At 37.7% G+C, this 24469-nt stretch overlaps 3 protein-coding genes across 8 annotated transcripts in view; 2 read left to right on the top strand and 1 right to left on the bottom strand.

The window, feature by feature from the left end:
• Positions 1-22708, top strand: part of LOC102617357 (disease resistance protein At4g27190-like) — a 123777-nt gene extending 101069 nt beyond the window's left edge. For both annotated transcript variants that reach the window (XM_052441602.1, XM_052441604.1), the window contains exon 13: positions 22528-22708. In XM_052441602.1, the coding sequence (XP_052297562.1) occupies positions 22528-22536 (9 nt within the window). In that variant the 3' untranslated portion in view covers positions 22537-22708. The remainder of the gene's footprint in view (positions 1-22527) is intronic.
• LOC107174813 (disease resistance protein At4g27190-like) overlaps positions 14860-24469 on the top strand; it is an 82931-nt gene continuing 73321 nt past the window's right edge. The window contains exons 1-5 of one of the 5 annotated variants that reach the window (XR_008054825.1): positions 14860-15024; positions 15439-18116; positions 18225-18298; positions 18425-18958; positions 19113-19265. Coding sequence is in view for 3 of the 5 variants with exons in the window: in XM_052441612.1 (XP_052297572.1) it covers positions 14951-15024; positions 15439-18116; positions 18225-18298; positions 19113-19265; positions 20087-20098 (2991 nt within the window). In the remaining 2 variants the exon portion in view is untranslated. Of the gene's footprint in view, positions 15025-15438; positions 18117-18224; positions 18299-18424; positions 18959-19112; positions 19266-20086; positions 20246-24469 lie in introns of those variants that run through there. The other 4 variants (XM_052441612.1, XR_008054826.1, XM_052441613.1 and 1 more) reach the window with 4 other exon arrangements.
• Positions 23202-24469, bottom strand: part of LOC102628208 (protein ENHANCED DISEASE RESISTANCE 2-like) — an 81420-nt gene continuing 80152 nt past the window's right edge. Inside the window, exons 5-9 of the mRNA XM_052441704.1 lie at positions 24394-24438; positions 24169-24309; positions 23872-23967; positions 23672-23773; positions 23202-23512 (exon numbers count right to left, since the gene is read on the bottom strand). Coding sequence (XP_052297664.1) covers positions 23405-23512; positions 23672-23773; positions 23872-23967; positions 24169-24309; positions 24394-24438 — 492 coding nt within the window. The 3' untranslated portion in view covers positions 23202-23404. The remainder of the gene's footprint in view (positions 23513-23671; positions 23774-23871; positions 23968-24168; positions 24310-24393; positions 24439-24469) is intronic.

Below are 24469 nucleotides of genomic sequence, written 5' to 3'. Positions count from 1 at the left end.
AAAAAGGTTTATATGAGGCTTGGTTGACAATTTTATTGAGGTAATATGTCGTTTAAAGATGAATGTTGTTGATTTATCGATTCTTGTTTGATTTGGATGGAAGATATGTTGAAGAAACCCAAAAATTACATTTGCAGGTTTTTCGTCATTTCTGGTTTTCATGATTTTGTACAATATATAAGTTTTGTTTTCTAGACTTTGTTCTAAATATGGGAAATTTTGTATTGCACATTGTAGCTGTCCTCAAATCTATTAAATTGGATTAGGCTGTCTGAACTCGTTATAAGGGTTGTTGTTTTCAACTGATTTTGGGGTAGGAAAAGCCAAACCAATCTAGAACAATAAATTTATATTTTTGGGGAGATGGGGTACCTCACTAGTTTATTGTGTGCAGTGCGGTGTATCTGAAATTCAGGGGAGGTAAGAAGGGGAGAGAGAGTGGTAACAATGGTGGAAGGTCAGAAACAAGAGAGGTGTCCTTCAAAATGAGCTTCACGCCTGCAAAACAATGAAATGGAGATTAGAGGTGAAGCCGGGGGTACCCCTTCATGTTTTCCTCTTTCGCTTGATATTGTGCAGTAATTTGGCTTACCACCAACTGGGAGTCGCTCTTGATGTGTACCCTTTTCGCTCCCAAAGCCTTTGACATCCTCAACCCCGCTATGATGGCCTCGTATTCGGCTTCGTTGTTTGAAGCCTTGAATCCAAATTGCAAAGCGTAGCATATTTTCACCTTGTTCGGGTCGATAATAATAACTCTCGCGCCACTTCCATGTGAGTTAGAGGAACCATCCACATATATTTCCCAGACCTGCTCCCCTTCATCGGTGGGTGGGGTATCTAACAGGTATCTCGGATCACCTTCACCACTTGAGTCATTGGCGAATTCCGTAATGAAATCAGCGATGGCCTGGACTTTAATCGCCGAACGAGGCTTGAAGATGATGTCGAACTCGCTCAATTCGAGGGACCATCGGAGAAGCCTTCTGGACATGTCTAACTTCTGGAGGATTTGCCGGAGGGGAAGGTTGGTGACGACTGCAATGGTGTCAGCCTGAAAATATGGTATGAGCTTCCGTGCGGAGACAACCAGTGCCAAAATGATCTTCTCAGAGGTGGGGTACCTCTTTTCGGCATCAACCATAGCCTTACTAGTGTAATAAATAGGTCGTTGTACCCCATTATCATCCTCTTAGAGTAACACAGAGCTGGTGGCATGCTCAGATACGGCGAGATACAACAGAAGCACCTCTTCTGGCTCAGGTTTGGCAAGTAGTGGAGCATTCACGAGGTACCCCTTCAGTTCTTGGAAAGCTTCTTCGCAATCGGATGTCCATTGGAGCTTCTTACTGGTCTTCAAAGCTTTGAAAAAGGGTTTACACCGGTCGGTAGCCTTGGAGATGAAGCGGCTCAGGGCAGCTACCCGGCCTGCCAAGCTTTGAACCTCCTTGATGGTGCTTGGCGATTTCATGTCAAGAACCGCGCGAATTTTATCGGGGTTGGCTTCAATCCCCCGCTGTTGTACCATGAACCCAAGAAATTTTCCCGAGGTGACCCCGAACGCACATTTTTCAGGGTTAAGCCGCATCTGATGTCTTCTCAAAATAGTAAAGGTATCTCTGAGGTGCCCCAGGTGTTCCCCCGCATGCACCGATTTGGTGATCATGTCGTCTATGTACACCTCCATGGTGCGCCCGATTTGTTCCTTGAAAATTTTGTTCACTAGCCGCTGATAGGTAGCCCTGGCATTCTTCAAACCAAACGACATAACTTTGTAACAGTACAACCCACAGTTGGTGATGAAGGCCATTTTCTCTTGATCAGGTTCATACATTGGGATTTGGTTGTAACCGGAGAAGGCGTCCATAAAACTAAGCATCTCATGTCCCGCTGTTGCATCAACCAACTGGTCAACTCGGGGAAGCGGGAAACTATTCTTAGGGCAGGACTTGTTCAAATCGGTGAAGTCCACGCACATACGCCATTTTCCGTTTGATTTCTTGACAAGAACCACGTTGGATACCCAATCGGGGTACACTGCTTCCCGGATAAACTTCGCTGCTAATAGGCGGTCTACCTCTTGTTCAATTGCATCGTACCTCTCTTGATTGAAGGCGCGACGCTTCTGTTTGACCGGTTTATGATGCGGGCTGACATTGAGTTTGTGACAAGAGAGAGAATGTGGGATACCCGGCATATCCGAATGGGACCAAGCAAATACATCGTGGTGCTCACGTAGGAAGGTGATAAGTTTCTCTCTTTGTTCCTCCGAGAGGTTGGAACCTACTTTCACTGTCTTTGTGGGGTCGGTGACACAAATCGAGACTGAAATAAGGTCTTCAACTGAGGTACCCCTTTTTTCATCTTTCAATATTCTGGGATCCAAAGGTGCCTCAACTTCACATTTGGGCTCCTCCTGGTCCTCGTGGGGTACTCTCGAGCTATCCCCCGTAACTGCTTCTACCCCCATTGGTGAGGACTCTAACTGTTCTCGTGGGTGGGCTACCTGAGGAGATTTTTTTAGTACTGCTCTCCGCCGTCTAGCAAGTGCTCGCTTTGAGGGGGAAGGTGTATGATTGGGGGATGTTGTAGGTTGGCTGCCACTGGGGTACCCCTTCATTGGCGGATCGGAAGCTATTTGGTAAGTGACTTTGGAGGCCACGGAATAACATCCACGAGCCGATTGCTGATCCCCTTTAATGGTGATAACTTCTTGGGCAGCCGGGACTTTCATGGCGAGGTAGTGCATGGATACCACCGCTTTAGTTGCTACTAAGAATGACCTACCCAATATAATATTGTAGGCACTCGGGTGATCTACAATAAGAAAATCAATCATATGAACAACACGGTGAGGTACCTTACCAAGTGTAGCGGGCAGCGTGATGATGCCTTTTGGCATAACCATATCTCCGGCGAACCCAATAAGAGGCGTAGCATAGGGGGTGATCTTTGGCGACTCAATCAATAGTTGATCCAAGGCGCTTTTGAAAATGATGTCAACGGAGCTACCGGTATCTACGAGAGTTCTTACTACTTTACCAGTGGCAACCTTCAACGTAATTACGAAGGCATCGTCGTGGGGGTACGAGATGCCCTCCGCATCTTTTTCTGTAAAAAGGATAGGCGGGGGATGGTGGGGTACCTTTGGTGTACCCCATTCATTAAGGTTGACTTCTCTGCCAATATTGGTGGTTATCGACAACGATCTACCATAGCCTTTGATAGCCCTCCTAGATTGGCCCGCTAAAGTCGGTCCGCCCATGATCATCCGGACATACACGCCTTTCTTGTGTCCAGGGGGTACCTCTCGTTCAGGACTGCCATCAGCTACCCGTTTGCCTTTATCCTGCTCCGCGGATTTCCGAGCTTCTCTCATGCCAGCAACAAATTCTTTGAGGTACCCGCTGAGAATCAAATATTCAATTTCCTCTCGCAAGGTGAAACACTCGGCTGTGCTGTGACCAAAGTCCTCATGGAACTCGCAATACTTCAGGCTACGCTTTATATTGGGGTACTTCTTCATTGGCTTAGGAGGACGGAGGAGGCCGCTATCCCGAATATGGTAGAAGATCTGCTCTGGAGATCGATTCAGTGGGTGGTAAGACTCGTACCGAGGCCTCGGTGGTGGCTCTCGCTGATCCGGTGGTGGCGATCTTGGAGGTTGGGGTGCCCTTAAGGTACTCTGAGGGTTATACCCTCGTCCCCATAGGGCAGCCCGTGGAGGGCTCCGTGCTCGGGGTACCCTAGGTATTGGGGCCTCCACTCTCTTGGGCTTCTCCTTGTTCTTTGTAACATCGGCCTTATCTTCTTGGCGCTTCAATTGGCATTTTTCGTCCATCTCTACTTGCTGCAATGCCCGGGAACGGGCTTCCCCATATGAAAGTGGGCGCTTCTTTTGAAAAGAATGCCATAACTTACCCAACCGTAAATTTTTCTCAAAATGGGTCAATGTGTATTGGTTTCCAAATGCTCCGGTTCGCAGCAACTCTTGGTGGAAACGACTTACATACTCCGCCAAAGGCTCGGCTTCCCCTTGCTTGATAAAGGCAAGTTTGGAGGCTACCCTATCTTGAGTGGAAGCGTAGGAAAACTCTTTAGTAAATTCGGATAACAATTGGTGTAAGGAAGATATGCTACCCGCTTTCAAAGAGCGAAACCACGACTTCGCGGGGCCCGTGAGTGTGTGTGTAAACATCCTACACATGACGCTCTCATCTACGCCTTTGATAAGCATTTGGTCGCGGTATAGCTCAGCATGCTCCGAGGGATCAGTGGTACCCGAGTATTGGGGTATCTGAGGCATGGCAAACGCCTCGGGGAGAGCTGTTGTCCTAATCTCCATAGTGAATGGCGATTGGTAAGTCATTGGCGTTGGTGCAGCTATGATGTTTTGCTTCTCGGAGAGGAGTTTCACTTGGGCTTCCAGGTTCTCCATCTTTTCCACAAGTTCGAGGGGTACCCTCGGTGTACCCGATGATGTCGCCGCCATTTGAGAAGCCCTTTTGGCGTTTAACTTCTCACGGAGATCCTCGTGGGTATACTTTGCACGTCTCGTACCCTGGCTGCTGCGGGAATTGCAAGAGGCGGTGGAACGCTCACCGCGGGAGCCCACGGTTTGAAACTTAGAACGGGTACCCGATGGCCTAGGCTTCGGCTTGCTGGCCTCGGGTACCCCTCTTCTGACCATAACTTGGTCGTCCGTTTGAGGTGGTGGAGCTTCTAGCGTCACTGGTGGGAGTGAACTTTCGGGCGCCCGAGATCCGACCGCCCTAAGTATTGCATGGGCAAGATCCTCAAAGCGCTTGTGCGAAATAGGTTCCTCATCTTGGCGAACACCCGTCGATTGCTTGATACCCTTGCCCTTACTGATGCGGGCTACCCTTCTTGCGAGATCACTACCTTCACTGCTGCTGTCATCTCTCATCTTTGTAGGATCCCCCATTAAACCTTCGGGAGGTACGTCGGGTGCCATGTATTGGAGTACACACAACAACTAGTTTGGTAACCGTGGAGGAAGCTTTTTGTGCGTAGTCCCCACAGACGGCGCCAATTGTTTTCAACTGATTTTGGGGTAGGAAAAGCCAAACCAATCTAGAACAATAAATTTATATTTTTGGGGAGATGGGGTACCTCACTAGTTTATTGTGTGCGGTGCGGTGTATCTGAAATTCGAGGGAGGTAAGAAGGGGAGAGAGAGTGGTAACAATGGTGGAAGGTCAGAAACAAGAGAGGTGTTCTTCAAAATGAGCTTCACGCCTGCAAAACAATGAAATAGAGATTAGAGGTGAAGCCGGGGGTACCCCGGCGTTCACACTCCGACGCTCAAGTTAGCAAACTCAAGCTTTAATGGCAAAGAGAGCTAGCTAGCCCTCTGTAAATTAGGGTTTAAGGTTGAAGAAAACCTCTTTTTTTTGGAGTGTGAGTGTTTAGGTGAATGAGAGTCTCCTGGAGGATGAAACCTATGCGTCTTTATATATGGAGTACCTCAGCTGCCACGTGGCGTACCCTTTTTGGCTAACGTCCTTTTACCTCTTTATGATTTTTTTGGTCATTATCTGCATGTTCGCGGCGTATCTCATCTTTTGGAAACGCGGCACGCGCTGGAGAGTGGTCCGGGGTACCTCTGCAGTAGCTGTCGGGTAGGCGGCTGGGGACCACTGTCCTTGGGACAGTGTCCTTCACTTTTGGCAGAGGTAGCAGGCGGCTGTCCCTCCTTTTAGCACGTCGCTTTTGATTCCTAATTCTGACAAAATCAAATAATATCTTTTAGGAGGCGGAGACGTTTCTCATGGCGGGTATTTTCGGTGGATTCTCTTACATCCGCTTTGCCGGGTACCTCAAGTTACGTGGGGTACCCCATATTATGCGGGGTACCCCTATTTGTATGGGGTACCTCATATTATATGGGGTACCTTTATTTGTGTGGGATACCTCTAATTGTACAGGGTACCTCTATTTATACGGGGTACCTCAAGTCATGCCGGGCACCTCGGATTGTGCAGGGTACCTCCGATTGTGCTGAAATCATTCCATTGGTTTACACGTGGCACTCTATTGCCTTTCCTATTTTTCCCTCAAACAGTTGTAAAGGGTCCATGCGGTATAATTTTCTCTTGATGCTTTCAACTTTTTTGGGTGTACAGATTTGATGCATTGATGATTCTTTGATTCTGATGTCTTATGAAAATGTATGTTTATATTGCATTTATGAATTTCTTACTCCGGGAATAGTAGTAATTGTGTGTTGTATTTCCATGCAGTCGAAACCTTCTTGATTTTTTGAAAAAGGAAAATTACTTAATTTGATAAAGAAGAATATATGAATTTCAATAAAAACTGTAGGAAGCAAAAAGACATCCTTGTGGCATTAATGAATTGCTTGAAATAAGGTTTAAGAATTTTGTATGCTTTTGTTAAAGCTATAAAATGCTATTTATTATCTGTGCTGTTGTTACAAACTAAAGTACTATTGTGCTTTATGCAAATTTAAAAGTGTTAAGCTATGTGTTTGAGCAATAAAGTTGTTAAGAAACAGTGGAGGCTTTTGTTGCTTCACTTAAGATGAGGTTCAAGAATATTATATAAAGGGTGCGTTTGGGATTGAGGTTGGGCAGCTGTAGCTTAAAAGCTACAGCACTAAAGTGTTTGGTAAACACTAACTGATGTAGCTTTTAAGCTATGTTGATATGATTTTTCACTTGTATAATATAAAATTTATTATATCTTTAATAATTTTATCAAAATTATTATTTAAAATTTATATTTACTATATATTATTAACTTTTGTTTCATAATTACAGCTTTTTTTTCACAGCAGCTGTAGCTTAAAAGCTACAGCACCTCAATCCCAAACGGACCCAAACTTTAGTAAATGTTTGCGTGGTGGCTTTGATCTTGTTGCTGCCCAGACTGACTGATTGAAGGAGAGAATTTTACAGCTAGATCAAGCTTCTTTCCCCAGATTAACTTCTGACATGGACCAATCAAATGGCTGTTGCATTCTTTGAATTTTTCCATAGTTATGGTCCACTTGTACGGAATCTGGAGAAATTAATATATGAATTGTGACTTATATCATCTGTAAAGGCAAGGAATAATCCATGGAATTATATAAGAAGCACTGAAACTGCTTTGTTGATGGCCTGAGGCCAGAGAAAATGCCGATAACATATTCCTAAGAAAGTTGTTCCTTTTAGTTCAGTCCGGTCTATCATTGAATCCTGGCTACAGCTCTGCAAATAGTAGGGATTGAGGTGCTTCTGTACGTGTAAGAATGCTCTTGTATTTGGTTTTTTTTTTTTTATTCTTTTTCAATTACTATGCCTTATTAAGTGTTGAATTGATTAAATTTCGCGCCATGTTTTCAGTTTATAACATGGAAGAATGCTTGCAAGTTAAGTTGAAAAAATTATCACCATTGCCCTCAAACTGCTGCATCTACAGAGTTCCAGAGCGATTACGTCAGATAAATGAAAAGGTATATACACCTCAGGTAGTCTCAATTGGCCCTCTTCACCATGACAAAGCAAACTTACAGTTCATGGAAGAACATAAACAGCGGTACCTGCATTACTTTCTTCAACGGACCCAAATAAGCTTTGACGAGTTTGTTCAAATTATAAAGTTCAGAGAAGCAGAATTACGAGGTTCTTATGCAGAAAAAGTCTAACTAAGTAGTGATAAATTTGTTGAAATGATTCTGCTGGATGCTGCCTTCATCATTGAACTCTTATTGAGGTATCATTTCCGTCAACTTCAAAAAAAAGATGATCATATATTTCATAAACCCTATTTAATAGAGGATATATGGTATGATATGTGGTTGCTTGAGAATCAGCTTCCTTTCTTCATTCTTGAGGATCTTTTTGCTCTAGCGGCAATTGAAATCCCCGACCAACATGAAAATCCAACCATCATCACAGTCACATGCGAGTATTTCAAGGGTTTAGAGGCAGTACAAGGTAATCGGCAAAAATTCCCTCCTTACACTGAGGTTAGGGTAGAGCATTTCCTTGATTTTCTAAGGATTTGTCATCTACCATCATCGAGGAATCAGGAAAAACAAGAAGGTCAGCAATACCACAAAGGTAAAACCGCACCAAGTGTGACTGATCTCCACCAAGCTGGGGTCCACTTCAGTTTGAGCAAGAGCAATGATTTGTTCGCCATAGAATTCAAAAACAGGACATTGCATATTCCGAAACTGAAGCTACAGCTGGAAACGGAATCCTTATTTCGTAATCTCATTGCCTTTGAACAACGGCATTACTCAGAGAATTACATAAATGATTACGTTTTCCTTATTCATGATCTCGTGAACACAGCGAAGGACGTCGATTTGCTTGTTCAGAACGGAATCATTGAGAACTGGTTGCCGGATAAAGAGGCAGCGTCAACGCTTATAAATAACCTTTCCAGAGGTACCACTCTGCTGGCTGATAGCTTCTATTTTTCTGGGCTATGCAAAGGATTGAATGATCACTGCAAAAGAACGTGCTACAAATGGAGGGCAAACTTGAAAGAAAATTACTTCAATACTCCATGGCCTGGCATTTCGGTGTGCGGCGCCGTTTTTCTTCTTATTCTCACCGTTATTCAGTCTGTATGCTCTGTTATACAAGTGTTGTCTCAACCCAAAAATATCTCGTGACGAAAAACCTCTATGCGGTATTTGTTGTTGGAAAATTTTCAAAATAAATGTGTTTTATGGTAAAGGCATATCCTATTAATTATGCTTTATAGAAAATGTATCTTTTACTAAAGACATATCTAATTAAATAATGTCTTGTTGTAAGGACATGTCTATTTAATTGTGTCTTGTAGAAAAGGTATCTTTTTACTAAATGATATAACTTTTCATGGCAACATTTCACTTAGAGATGCATCATTTCATGGTGACATTTCATTTGAAATGGTTATGGTTCAATTTGGACCAATATTGATTAAAATCAAATCTAGATCCAATGGCCATAAATGAAGGGGTATCATGAAAGATGACAACCCAAATGAGGGGGCACAAGTATATCTATAAATAGGGATCATGTTTAAGCCATTTAAACATGAAAACAATGCTCCTACACCACTCTTTTCTTAGCATTCCTTTCTAGTACGAATTTCAACACAAAACACCCATTTCTTTTGTGCATTCACAATCCAATATATTGTTTTCTTCAAGAACAATATATTGTTTCTTCGCAGGCTTACAACATTCAAGAGTATTATGGTTTGCTTTCATCGATGCACAACGCAAGCAAACAAACAAGTACTTCATTGTATCCTAGAGGCGTATTTGCTTAACTCATGTGCATCACTCAATTGGTGGGGGCAAATAACGTCTTAAGGAAAGCGACATTTGTAACGCGCCTTGAAGCACACAAATTTTCTGCAGTTTACTTATTATTATTATTTTTCTTCCTACATACAGAGTTAGTTGTAAACACATTACTTTACGTAATAAAGTTTCAACATTATTGTTGTATTTCTCTACATTTGTCATTGCCCACAAGTTCAACCACCAACATTTGTATGTCGTTTTTGAGTTGCTGTTTCCTTTTTTTATTTTAATTCTTATTCTCAAGCAATTTTATCATGGAATTGTTAATTTTACTTGAATGTTGACCAAGCCTTTGTTGTTGTTTTTTTTTTAAAATGAAATGAAATAAAAGGTAGGGGTATACCCTACAAATTATTCTCTCCACTCCATATTTAGTATTGCATTTACCACATGAAAAATTAATTTTAAACGATAAATTTATTTAGTTGAATATTTTAATCATGTCATGAACCCGATGACAGGTTAAAGGATAAACATTCAAGTTTCAACATTATAATATTAATAAATGGCATAAACTAATTTTTATTTTCATTTAAATTAATCTAATCCTACCAATTTCATTTGGTTTTCATATTGGTTGGTTTCATGTATCACACGAATTGTTAGGCACCAACTAACGCAAGCATATGTTACTCAAACATCTCACCTAAATAATAGTCTAAGGAACTTTGATTTGGACGGTAGATATTTAACTAACTAAAACTAATCTTCTTAACTCAAAGCTCATCTACTAGTAAAAGTAGAACCCTTCTCCGTCAACTTATCTTCTTCATTATATAACAAAAGATGTTTAGTGAAGGATTGAGGGGGAAAAAAGCCTAATAATAATTAGGTCAAAGTAGTCAATATCACAGCCACTGGGCTTTTGGGTTCAAAGCCACATAAACTCATTTCAATCCTTATTTTGTAAATGTGGGATTAGGGATAGATTTGTCTTATGACTATTTGTTTATCAAGTAATTAATTTAAACAGTATTGTTAATTTTAGTTGAAATTGGAATGAATTTTTTGAAAGATGCTTTCTCATAACTAACCAACTAAAACTAACATTCAAATTATCAAAATCAGAGCTGACCAAGTAAAATTGTAAAAGTAAAATACTTACTTCTCCATCAAGTCATCTCTTTATATATAACAAAGAATGTTTTATGAAAGATGGCAAAAGCAATCAGTAACAATTATGTATCAAATAATTCAAAAAAGATGTCAAGCTCTGTTGCAACTGCTGCTGAGGCCGAGATTTGGATTGTCCCATTCTTCGGTCAGGGACATCTATTTCCATGCATTGAATTATGCAAGCAAATCGCTTCTCGTAATTACAAATCTACCCTCATTATTCCCTCTCACATTTCCCCCACCAGAATCACCCCTTCCTCTCTTCACCAGCATCACCACCTCCTTCCCACCACCATCTTGTCATGCACGGCCAAATGCTTCAAGGCCTTCGAAACCTCCTTTCAACCCGGGAACCCGAAACCCGACCCGTTTGTGCAGTCATCGACGTTATGATGGGCTGGACGGCTGATGTTTGCGAGAATTTTGAAGTTCCCATTGTTGGGTTCTTCACTTCTGGTGCTTGCTCAGCAGCCGTGGAGTGTGCCATGTAGCAGGCTTGCATCCAAGATGTCAAACCGGGAGAGGCCCGTTTACTTCCTGGGTTACCCAAGGATACGGCTTTATTCGGATCGAATCTGAAATACAGGCCTCACGGGCCCCTTTCTCGTGGTCCACCACCTTTGCGAGGTGCCACCGGTTCAGAGAAAATGGGTCCATCGAACCCCGTGATCAACCACACTGGATGAAGGAAGTGGAGGGACCGATGGCGTCGATGTTCAACACGTATGATGATCTTGAGGGACCATTTATTAATTATTTAGAGGAGATTACCAATTTTCTCCTAATGTAATCAACATATATCATTTACCTCCCTCTTTTTTTTATAATTGTCAAAAACCCCACTGATAACATAAGTTTACAATATTACCTTTATTTTCAACTACTCTTTTATTTATATTTATTATAAATTAAATAAATCACATGAATAGAAACCAAATAAAAAATTAAGCATTAAAAATAAAATATATATATTTTGATATGAGCAAAAAAATTAATAATAAATTTTTTTTGTACTTATTTATTTTGTGAAAATTTTCTTATAATAAATATATAAGAAAATTATAATGATAAAAAAAATTATTATAAGAAAACTTGAATGACAAATAAAAATTTATTATAAGATAAATAATAAAATATTTTGCCTATGCTTTTTACATTTAATTTTAAAATATTATAAAATGTTTATTATAAGAAAATGTTCACAAAATAAATAATTACAAGAAAAAATTTTATTATTAATTTTTTTGCACATATCAAAACATATACTTCTTGTCTTTAATACTTAATTTTTTTATTTGGTTTTTATTCATGTGATTTATTTAATTTATAATAAATATAAATAAAAGAGTAATTGAAAATAAGGGTAATATTGTAAACTTATGCTGTCAAATGGGTTTTTAGCCATTACAAAAATAGTAAGGGGATAAATGGCATATATTAATTATAGTAGGGGAAAATTGACAATCTCCCATTATTTAGCCAATCAAATGGGAAAGCCAATGTGGGGAGTAGGCCCAATGTGGCGGGCTCAGTGCTTCATGATCGTGAGATGAGAACCAACCGATGAAGTTCTAACATGAACGAAGATGAGATCGTTCAATGGTTGGATTTGAAATCACGCGAACCTGTGTTATATGTGTCATTTGGTACCGAAGTGGGTCCCAAGTTAGATGAGTATTTAGTACTAGCCAATGCTTTAGAAGTATCAAATGAACCATTTATTTGGGTAATTCAAATTGGTGCTGGTAGATTGGATCCTCAGTGTCATTTAACTGGCTTAGACAAACCAGCAGAAGGCAATTATTTTCATAGTGGTTTGGATAGTAAAGCCAGTAAAAAGGGATTGATAATAGATGGATGGGCGCCACAATTATTGATATTGAATCATCAATCAATGGGTGAATTTATATCTCATTGTGGATGGAATTCAATGGTAGAAGCAATTGGTTGTGGGGTCCCAATTTTAGCATGGCCAATTAGAGATGATCAACATTACAATGCCAAATTGGTGATCAATCATCTAAAGGTGGGGTACATGATTTCTAATGATCAATCAAAATCGATTCAAAAGAATGATATAGTGATTGGTATAGAAAAGCTTATGAGTGATCAAGAGATTAAAAAACGAGTTCACATGCTTCGCCGTATATTTTATCAGGGCTTTTCTATGAGTTTTGTGGCTTCTTTGAATGCTTTCAAAGATCTCATTAGCCAGAAATCAGTTTAACAAAAATAATTATTGTGTATATTAGGCTTTGGTTACGTTGGCTTGGGTGTGAATAAATCTACTTTATCAAGAACAGACATCTCAGCACCTAAATAATATGTAAGCTTTTGTTAATTGACTGCACTCGATCATCAAAAGTCTTACAAAGCATGTAAAATAAAAAATGGCACATCCTCCATCCGAAAGCATCTAAAATAAAAAGATGACACATCCTCCATCCGAAGTTTTTTACCATTCGGCTAAAATATATAGTCTCATTTTTGGTAATAAGCTCACAACATGCATGGGGAAGTTTTTAATAGATCTTCATTCCCGTGCATGTTGTGAGCTTATTACCAAAAATGAGACTATATAGTTGTGGGACAAACAAAAAGGGAAGTTTTTTTTTTTTCCATTCGGCTAAATTTTAATGTCACGCAAAATAATATGTGATCTTGAATTCATTTTAATATGATATCAACATACGTAGGAAATTCGTCAATCAAGAAATTTTGCATGCCAGAGTCAGAGGAACAATTAAATAGAATGCTTTTTAAGACAACAATCACTGATGATCATGTTTGCACACCATCTGAGAGTACTGAATATCTACTATCAGTCCTATCTAATTGAAAAATGTACTGGTAGTTCGATGAGTTTGTTTCCATAGAAGCTACTAAAGAAAGAAAAGGAAAAAGAGTGGCTACAAAAAGGAGGAAAGTGGGAGGAGCTGTAAGGCTTTCACGGCAAATTGATTGTCTTGTTGATGCTGTGGAAATGGAGGTCGAACTCAAGATGCAGATCATGGTACTAATGTTCTTGAAGATCAAGAGATGGAGAGATTGAAAAATAATAGTGCTGCAAGTGGATAATATTATAGTTATCTATTTCTTTACACATGTATATAATATTATATTTCTATGAATTACTTTATTACAATAGTTTTGTGTACATAAAAGTTTATATAAAGATTAAATTTTTGCATTTTCTTTTTTGCAGTTAAGTTTATTAATCAATTCAAGTATTTGTGTATATTACGGACTGCATAACAAATTTTTTAGTTAAATATATTGTAGTTAATTTTTATTGCAAATTAAAATAGTTAATAAAAAATTATTTAAATATGTAATTAAGAAAATAGAATACGCCCTTAAAAAATCCAATGAATAAGAAAAATTATTTAAATAATAATATTCTAAATAAATTACAAATAAGTAAATGAGTACATTTTTGTCATTTGCACATGAACATTATACTTTTAATTTTCACTTACTAGATTTATATAGTAGATTATTTAAATGATGATTGTCAAATAATCATCATTTACCAAACACCCGACTGAATTATTCATAAAATTAATTTTCTGATAATCAAGGTAAAAATTAATTCTTGGGAAGTAAAAGGAAATTCCAAACATACCCTCAATCAACTACAAGAAGTTATTTAAGTTGTAGTATTTAATGGGTTTTATTAATAGTGAGCGTGCTTATCAAATATATAAAAATAAATATTTTAGTTATTACCCACCTATTCTCTTGAAATCATTCTCAAAGTTTTTTCGTTTACCTAAAATTCCAAGGAAAATATATAAAAGAAGAAGAGTTTGGGTGGGGGGGGGAGAAAAGGAAGGAAAAACAGGGCTCTCTGTTTTCATTCCCCTGTTTTGAAATTATCTATCAGTTACGAAAGGAGAATGGTTCAGATTATCTTGAGCTCTGCGGTCAAACCCGTCCATCAGGCGGATTCAGATTTTGAATTATCCGTCATAATTGGTTTCCCACTTAAGAATGCTTATCATTGGTTTGATATATTGCTGTTCCACTTGTTTAATGAATGGATTCCCACCGACGCGTTTGCTTATTAAAAGAATAAATCTTGCTTTTGCTTTTCTAGAGAAATAATGCAATATGCAATTATGCGTGATGGTGCGTGTCCATGTGAGAAAGTTGACGAAAGCTTCTTTTTCAGTATTGCAAGTGCTATCCACAGCGGAACTCCACAATCGAAACCACCATTACGACAATTTTTCTCTGTCGTTTCAATTTTTAATTGAATATAAAACAAGTAAGGTCAAATAAATTCTGGTCCACCAATTTAATCAGTATGAACGTATAGATCCCATCATTAATATTATAAATATGTGGGTCCTTTAATTATTACATTATATGATTATTGTATTATTTATAGATTGCTTTAATCATGACATATTACGAAAGGAGATTCCCTTTGGAAAAAAAATAAAAAAGAGATTCCCTCTTCGGCGACTGAAAATAAAAGAAATTAAGGGCTGCATGATTGAGTCTTCTTCTTTTGCAAATCATTATCATTACTCTCATAAGCTCTCTATAATTACATTCCTCTGCAGGTAACATTAACTTTTTGCTCATTAAAATTGCACTTAAATAGTCAAGGCGATTACAGAAGCTCATCAACTTTCCATAATTAAACAGGATTTCCACAACCTTCAATTAATTTCTTCTAATAACATAATCTCTGATGCTTGATCTCTATACCATTTCTTTCTTAATTTCCATCCACTTTCCAAGATAAAATTTCTATGGCTTGTTCATTTATCATTTTTTTGTGGGACACTTGAAGCACGTTTCTGTTAATAGCAAAAACTCTGATCCTTAAGAAAGAAGAAAAAATGCTCTGTTCATGTTTCAGTAGATTCAAGATCAATTTTGCGATACCGTTTGCTGTCTTTTCCTTTTTTGTCTCTCTCTAGTTTATTTTAATTTATTTGTATTCCTTTCCCCTTTCTTTGACATATTATTAGATTTGTTAAGCAGCAGGCAATGGCAGAAGTGGGTCTGGCTGCTTTTTCCAGCATTGTATCAGAAGGTTCAAAGTCACTGTTCAAACCGATTATACGGCAGATATCTTATGTGTTCAAGCACCAGAGCTACATAGATGGCCTGAAAGATCAAGTGAAGCAGCTGGGATATAGAAGAGAAACGGTGCAACAACCTGTTAATCATGCTAGACTACAAGGGGATGAGATTTATGAGGGTGTCATAGACTGGCTAAATAAAGTTGATGAATTCATCAGTGAAGGGGTTGCAAAATCCATCATTGATGATGAAGATAGAGCTAAGAAGTCCTGCTTCAAAGGGTTGTGCCCCAACTTGATTTCTCGTTACCAGCTTAGTAAACAAGCAGCAAAGGCCGCAGAAGCTGCCGCTAGTCTCGTGGGAAAAGGCAACTTCTCTAGTGTTTCCTACCGTCCTGCTCCAAAGAGTACAGAATATATGCCAGTGAAAGATTACGAGGACTTCGATTCAAGAACGAAAGTATTTCAAGATGTTTTGGATGCGTTGAAGGATGATAGTTTCAAAATAATTGGGGTCTACGGGATGGGCGGCGTGGGTAAAACCACGCTAGTCAAGCAAGTTAGAAAGCAAGTGATGGAAGATAAGTTGTTCGATAAGGTCGTTATGGCTGAGGTAACACAGACACCAGATCATCATAAAATTCAAGACAAACTTGCTTTTGATTTAGGCATGGAATTTGACTTGAATGAGAATGAATTTCAAAGAGCTTCTCGACTGTGTCAAAGGTTGAAGCAAGAGAAGCGGCTCCTCATTATACTGGATAATATTTGGACAAAACTTGAGTTCGATAAAGTTGGAATTCCTTATGATAGAGAGGACGATCGGAGTAGACGCACAATAATATTGACGTCTCGAAGTCGAGATTTATTGTGCAATGATATGAATTCTCAGAAAAATTTCTGGATCGATGCTTTATCCAAAGATGAAGCATTGCAGTTATTTGAGAAGATAGTGGGTGATTCAAAAAAAACATATGATTTTCAACCCACTGCAGATGAGATCGTTGAAAAATGCGGGGGATTGCCTGTTGCACTGAGAACAGTTGCAAGTGCTCTGAAAAATAAGAGTCTTACCATTTGGAAGGATGCATTGAATCAGCTAAGAAGTTCCAATCTAAGAGAAATTCGTGGTATGGATGCATATGTGTATTCTTCCATAAAATTGAGTTACGATTTCTTGGAAAGTGATGAAGCAAAATCTTTGTTCCTTCTTTGTACTCTGTTTGGTGAAGGTAATCCTGTAGAAGATGCTTCCCTGTTGAGATATGGTATGGGTTTGGGTTTGTTTAAAAATGTTCACACATTGGAAGATGCAAGGAATAGAGTGGATGCATTGATCGACAATCTCAAAGCTTCATGCTTATTGTTAGATGGCGATACTGAAGATGAAGTTAAAATGCATGACATCATTCATGATGTTGCTGTATCAATTGCCACAGAGAAGCTCATGTTTAATATCCCAAATGTTACTGACTTGAAGGAAGAGATAGAAAATATCATACAGAAAGGTGCAATTGCTATTTCTTCACCTTACGAAGATATTCAAGAGCTTCCCGAAAGGTTGGAATGTCCCCAACTCAAGTTATTTTTGTTGCTTGCAAAGGGCATAGCCCCTGTCTCTATGCAAATTTCCGACCTCTTTTTTGAAGGGACAGAAGAACTCAAAGTTTTAAGTCTTACTAGAATTCCTTTCTCTTCATTACCTTCATCATTTGGTCGCCTCATTAACCTTCAAACATTGTGTTTAGATGGTTGCGGACTAGAAGATATAGCAATAGTTGGACAGCTAAAGAAATTAGAGATTCTCAGCCTTCGAGATTCCGAAATTAAGCAGTTGCCCCTTGAGATTGGACAATTGACGAGGTTATTGTTGCTAGATTTGAGCAATTGTAGCAGCCTTATGGTGATAGCACCAAATGTCATATCAAAATTTTCTCGATTGGAAGAACTATATATGGGTGACAGCTTTTCGCAGTGGGATAAGGTTGAAGGAGGAAGTAACGCCAGTCTTGCTGAGTTGAAGGGGTTGTCAAAGCTAACTACTTTGGAGATACAAGTTCGGGATGCCCAAATTCTGCTGCAGGATTTGGTCTTTGTGGAATTGTCAAGATACAGGATATGCATAGGAGAAGTGTGGGACATCTGGCCCGTTGATTCTGAAACATCAAGATTGATGAAGCTCCATGGGCTAGAAAATGTTAGCAGTCTTTTGGAGAATTATGGGATGAAAATGTTGCTGAAGGAAACTGAAGATATCAATCTATACGAACTGAAGGGTGTTCAGAATGTTGTTCATGAATTAGATGATGGGGAAGGTTTTCCACGATTGAAGCATCTTCGTGTAGAAAGTTGTTCTGAGATTTTGCATATTGTCGGTTCAGTTGGACGGGTTCATTGTACAGTCTTTCCCTTGCTGGAGTCATTGTTTCTTAGCTATTTGAACAATTTGGAGACAATATGTGGCAGCCAACTCACAGAAGATCAATCTTTCAGCAACTTAAGGATTATAGGAGTACAATCCTGTCACAAATTGAAGCATCTTTTCTCATTCTCCATGGCAAAAAACCTACTGCGGCTTCAAAAGGTATTACTAAGTCTTTGCGATGATCTGGAAATGATTTTTGGTAAGTGTTGAAATTAAGTGTTGGTGGATTTATGGACTTCGCCTCAATTATTTTGAAAAAAAAAAACGACAAAGATTAATTATGTGTATTGTTTTTGTTTGTTTATAGGACCCGACAGGGAGAAACCAACAACTTCTTTGGGATTCAACGAAATCATTGCTGATGATGATACTGCTCCAAAGGTGATAAGTTTCTGTTCAATAATTAATTGATTAATTTATTATCACCATTAATCTTCGATCATCAAAAGAATATTATACTAGACGGTTGTACTTGAAGGAACAAAAATGTACGGGTTTTCTTTGCAGGTTATTCTTCCGAGCTTAGAAAAATTGAATCTCACGAGATTAAGAAACATAAAAAAATTATGGGCCGATCATAATCAAGGAATGTACTGTTGTCAAAATTTAACAAAGCTGCACGTGTTCGGTTGTGATCGTATGAAGTATCTGTTTTCGTATTCTATGGTTAATAGTCTTTTGCAACTCCAACATCTTGAAATATGGTCTTGTAAGTCAATGGAAGGGGTAGTCGACACCACGGGGTGGTCAGAAAGAGATGAAGGAAAGTTGATTGAATTAAAGGTTTTTCCTAAACTACACTCCCTGCAGCTCCATGGGAGCTCACCAGAAGACTAACAAGCTTTGCAAATCATCTAAATTTATAAACTAACAAGCTTTGCCAATACGGGACATATTCATTCAGATTTAGTTGTTGAATTCCCTTCTTTGCTAAAGCTCGAGATTCAGAGTTGCAGTAATATGTTAAGATTCATCTCTACGAGCTCACCAGAAGACACCATTCATTCTGAAATGCAACCTCCTCCTCTCTTTGACCAAAAGGTTTTTTTTTTTAATAAAAAAATTAATTTTAGTCACAATACTTAATTTGTCTTTTCCTTGAGTCTTCAAATTTAGTTAATATCCACCTCTAATTTAGTTATCAATTGATTATGCCATTAATTGATTAATTAGTTATTTAATCTTTAACTGCCAGGTACGACTTCCTAGGTTGGAGGAATTACGTATTGAGTCGATGGGTAACTTGAGAAAAATATGGCACCACCAGCTTCCTTCGGAGTCTTTCAGCAAATTGAAGAATTTGGAGATATATAGGTGTCATAACCTAATGAATATTTTTCCTCCATTGGTAAGGTCGTTGTATTAATTTCGAATCTTTTTTTTTTTTTTCAAATTACATCCAACAATATTGTAACCATTTTTGGGTTTACAAATGATATTCAGCCACTGATTATTTATTTCAAGTATTGTACTTCGAACCACCACTCTCAAATCTACATTTTAAGTCCAGTTTTTAGGTTCGCCAGCATTAGAATCAACAATATAATTTTTTTAATCACGATTCAACAGCATAATATAATTCAATTTAATTGTTTCTGCTCATATCTTAATAAGTACAATTTTCAAAAATTAAAGGATAGTCACTCATCTTATAGGTTCACAAATTCATCTATATATTTCTCTTTTCCTTAATTCATCTATAACAGTCCCATGTTGATGGCGTTGGGAAGTGTTTTCCAGAAATGTTTTCCATTTTTAAAAGCATGAATATCGGGAAAAAATGGGAAATACAGTGTTTTAGTTTAGTTATTTTAAAAATAGGCATGTTTGAAAATTAAATTTTTTAAAAAACTAGAATCAAGATGAAAAATGAATTTAGAATATTTAAAAATTACCTGAAATTCTTTCTCCGTTCCTAATACTAAATAGTGTAAATGCATTTTCATTATCTTAGTTTTTCTGGACTTCTATTTATTTATTTTTGTTTTAATTTTTTCCTTTTTTTCTTTAACAAAAAATATCTAGTAGACATTCATGGTTTGTTATTTTTCATAAAACAATTGTATGATTTTAACATACTTTGAATCTAGTTGAATGCTACTCTTTATTTTCAGGTTGGAATTCCCAATAGTCTAGTGAATCTTAATGTATCTTACTGTAAAAAAATAGAAGAAATCATAGGACATGTTGGAGAAGAAGCGAAGGAGAATCGTATTGCTTTCAACGAATTAAAACTTTTGGAACTTTATGATTTACCAAGGCTTACCAGCTTTTGTTTGGAGAATTTCACTCTTGAATTCCCATCATTGGAACGAGTTTCTATGACACATTGCCCGAACATGAAGACTTTTTCTCAGGGAATCGTATCCACACCAAAGCTGCACGAAGTGCAGGTGACTGAAAAGAACGAGGATGAATTGCGCCATTGGGAAGGCAACCTTAATTCCACTATACAAAAGTGTTACGAAGAAATGGTATGTGTTAATCGATTCATCCAAATTGCTCATGCATCTCCCTTGCACCTGCACATTTAAGCATATACACCTGCCTTGTATATATATTTTTAGAAGTTAAAGCACAAAACATGTAAGTTTAATGTATATATATCTAATGCCTTTCAAAAAGAAAAAATTGTATATATCAAGTGCAATTGTTTTGGTTTGTGCAGATTGGATTTCGTGACATAAAGTATTTGCAACTCTCGCATTTTCCACGTTTGCAAGAAATATGGCATGGCCAAGCACTGCCTGTCAGCTTCTTCAACAATTTATATGAGCTGGTGGTGGATGACTGCACGAATATGTCGAGTGCTATTCCTGTCAATCTGCTACGATGCTTGAACAATTTGCAATGGCTGGAAGTGAGGAATTGTGATTCACTAGAAGAGGTGCTTCATTTGGAAGAGCTAAATGCTGACGGAGAACATATAGGCCCCCAGTTTCCTAGGCTTTACAGTCTAAGGCTCATTGATCTTCCAAAACTCAAAAGATTCTGCAACTTCACTGACAATATAATTGAAATGCCTGAGTTGCAATTTCTAACTATTGAGAATTGCCCTGATATGGAAACATTCATATCCAACTCTGTAGTGCACATGACAACAGATAACAAGGAACCTCAAAAATTAACATCAGCAGAGAACTTTTTGCTGGCTCATCTAGTACAACCTCTCTTCGATGAAAAGGTGATTATTATTATTATTATTATTATTATTATTATTATTATTATTATTATTATCATTCATCATCATCATCATCATTTTTCCCTTCACTTTCGTTCGCATAGATATAATTTCATTAGAATCAAATCAAAATTAATGACTCATCTTTTTGCATGCCGTCTTAATTTATATCTGATTTAACGATATAGCCGCAGTTATTAACTAACTTTATAGTATGAATTAAAAAAATGTCTTAAATTATTTCGATGACTGGTAACATGAGGTGATGAACTATATCAATTATGCTTGTCGCATCTCTGTTTTCCTAGCTAATTCATATTGGATTTAGTATCAGATTTCATTTATGTGTTTCAAAGGGTAATCGATTTGATACTTATATTTGGGATCCTACTGCAAAGCATACTAATTTGGAAATAAAATATAAAATGCCGTGATTAATCTTGTCCATAAAATATGCAGGGGAAGACTACAGAGATTGGATACATATTTTCATTTACAACTTAATTTTGTTGATTTTCAGGTTGCATTCCCTAAATTGAGGGGGTTAAAGCTGTCTAGATTACACAAAGTGCAGCATCTCTGGAAGGAAAATGCCGAATCCAACAAAGTGTTTGCAAACTTGAAAAGACTAGAAATATTTGAATGTAGTAAGTTGCAGAAATTAGTACCAGCTTCGTGGCATTTGGAAAATCTTGCGACTCTGGAAGTATCGAAGTGTCATGGGTTGATAAATTTATTGACGCTCTCAACATCTGAAAGTCTAGTGAATCCTGAAAGAATGAAGATAACTGATTGCAAAATGATGGAAGAAATTATACAGTCACAGGTTGGAGAAGAAGCGGAAGATTGCATTGTTTTCAGGAAATTGGAGTACTTGGGACTTGATTGTTTGCCAAGCCTAACAAGCTTTAGTTTGGGTAATTACGCTCTTGAGTTCCCGTCCTTGGAACACGTAGTTGTGAGACAATGCCCAACGATGAAGATTTTCTCTCCAGGAGTCGTAGACGCACCAAAGCTAAACAAAGTGAAACCCACCGAAGAAGAAGATGGTGATGATGAAGGATGTTGGGAAGGCAACCTCAATGACACCATAAAAAAATTGTTCAATGAAATGGTGAGTATCAATTAAGTTTTGGTGCTCTTTAGCAAATTATTTTATAGAAATTAATGTGATATAATATGATTGGTTGACTGAAAATATATAATAATAATAATAAATAAATAAATAAATTATGAGGGTCATGTAATGTTTTTGTTTAACCAATCATATTATGTCGCATTAGTTTATACAATATTGTTTGTGCACAAGAGGTGGTGGTCATATCATTACTCTAGCTTTATTATTCTTATGGTGGCAATGTATGCTTGCTTACACAAGTAATTACAAAATCTGCAGAATTCTAAAGAAGAGATTGAGCCAATCCTTCAGGTACAGTGAAGAAGCTATCCCGAACCAGGCCAATCTCTTATACATGATTTAGCTTGCTCGTTCTTCTGTACTTGAATAATTTGGTTCTACACATTTACAATTTTTTGCTCATGCTACAGACTTGCAAGACACTTTGGATTTTGTTTGATGCATTCTCCGTTTAAGAAAGGACTTGAATTGATGTTTCATGTAATATTCGATTAGATTCTGCCTAAAATTCTGTATTATTCGTTCAATTGGTCTTTTAAGCATTTGATTTCTAACCTCTCCTGATAAAAGATCATTAGCCGAAGAAAACAGCATAACATTTGTGGCATTATCAGAATAAGAATATTTTTTAATATAGTAAAATTATCTCGACCACTGTTAAAAAGAATTAATCAGTCAAACTAACCTTCTCACACCAGCACGCTTTAAATTAAAAGAATTTCGTGAAGTCAAGACCATGTTATAGATCTCGTGGAAAGAAGTAAACCCGTAATTTTTTTCACAGCATCATAAGAAAAATCATTTTTTTTAAGTATTTTTATTAGCTGTTGAGTTTCTACTCGCAAACAAGAACAATTATTGTATATTAAAAAGTTGGAAACTGGTTGATACCACTCGGGAATCGAGCAGTTCACTTGTTTGCGAGTAGAAACCAACTTTACTACTAATTACACTCATACCAAAAATAGTTACTAAAGAATCAGAGAATTTCCTATTCACTATTCTTCATTTTTTAATGCAAAATTCCCATTCGAAAACACCAATGACTTTCATTCAAAGTAAATGAGAAATTACAATGAAAATAGAATCAAAATACATGTATGTATACCTAAAACAAATGATTTTTTTAATTAAAAAAAAACACAGTTGAGGTGAAATGAAACCAGAGTCATGATATCTCTGGTTCCAACTTTGGGACAACAGCAGACTTGAGTTCTATATGAGAAACACGAACAGCACCAATCAGCCGCTCCGGTAATTCATCTGTAGTATTTGCCTGCATACAGGAGCAAGATAAAGAAGACACACACGAAGCATTATACCATTCTGAGATCATTCAAGTATGCAAAAATGCAAATTGCAGTGCAATATCTCAAAATCATGTCTTTTCCCTTGTGTCCATTTAGAAGTGGGGGAAAAAAACAATCATACATACCTGTACAAGGAAAGCCATGTCAACCACCAATGTCGTAATTACACCAATTACAAGGCCCAAAACTCCATTAGCAACAGTAGAAGAACCGATGTCAACATCAATCTACAGAAAGATGAACACTGTTAAACCATGTTAATGGTATTGGACGCTATTTGAAAGATGAACATCTCATGTACTATAGAAATTCCAAGAGCATTTACTTCTAAGTACTTGGGACCACGAATATAGTTACAATCAACTGCTTTCCCCAATAAGCAAGGGGTGCTTCCAACACTCTGGCGCACGATCCATGACCCCTGCATGATTCAGTGCTTAAAATCAAGAACAAGTGCAAAACAAATTCAAGAGGGTAAAAAGGACATGAAGTTTGAAGGTACAACCCATCAATACATTTACACCTAAATGCATGCCTTCTTTGGACAAATTGAAGTGTACCATGCAGTAAAGGGTAAGTATACGTTAATATAGTCCTAATACATGAAGGCCAAGATGGATACCTTAGGAACAGATGGAATAAGTTTCAACCTACTATTGCGAAACTCATCATCGCCATCAACAAACTGTTGCAAAAGTGATCCCATAACCAATTGCCTTGTGACAAAATAAAATACCATACTATAATGTGTTGAACCAGGAACCTGCAGATGCTTAGGTTACAACTATACAACCTCCCAATACAATAAGTTTGAAACTTAATACCTTCTGAAATGAAACAAACTTACTTGAAGATTAAAGATCAGTGAGAAAAGCCCTTTTTCAGAAGCAACCTACATTTTTTAGAAGAGGGTCAGTGTGTTA

Source organism: Citrus sinensis, chromosome 5 (assembly GCF_022201045.2).
Source record: "Citrus sinensis cultivar Valencia sweet orange chromosome 5, DVS_A1.0, whole genome shotgun sequence".
NCBI classification, from domain to species: Eukaryota; Viridiplantae; Streptophyta; class Magnoliopsida; order Sapindales; family Rutaceae; genus Citrus; species Citrus sinensis.
This window is presented reverse-complemented; position numbering and strand designations above follow the sequence as displayed.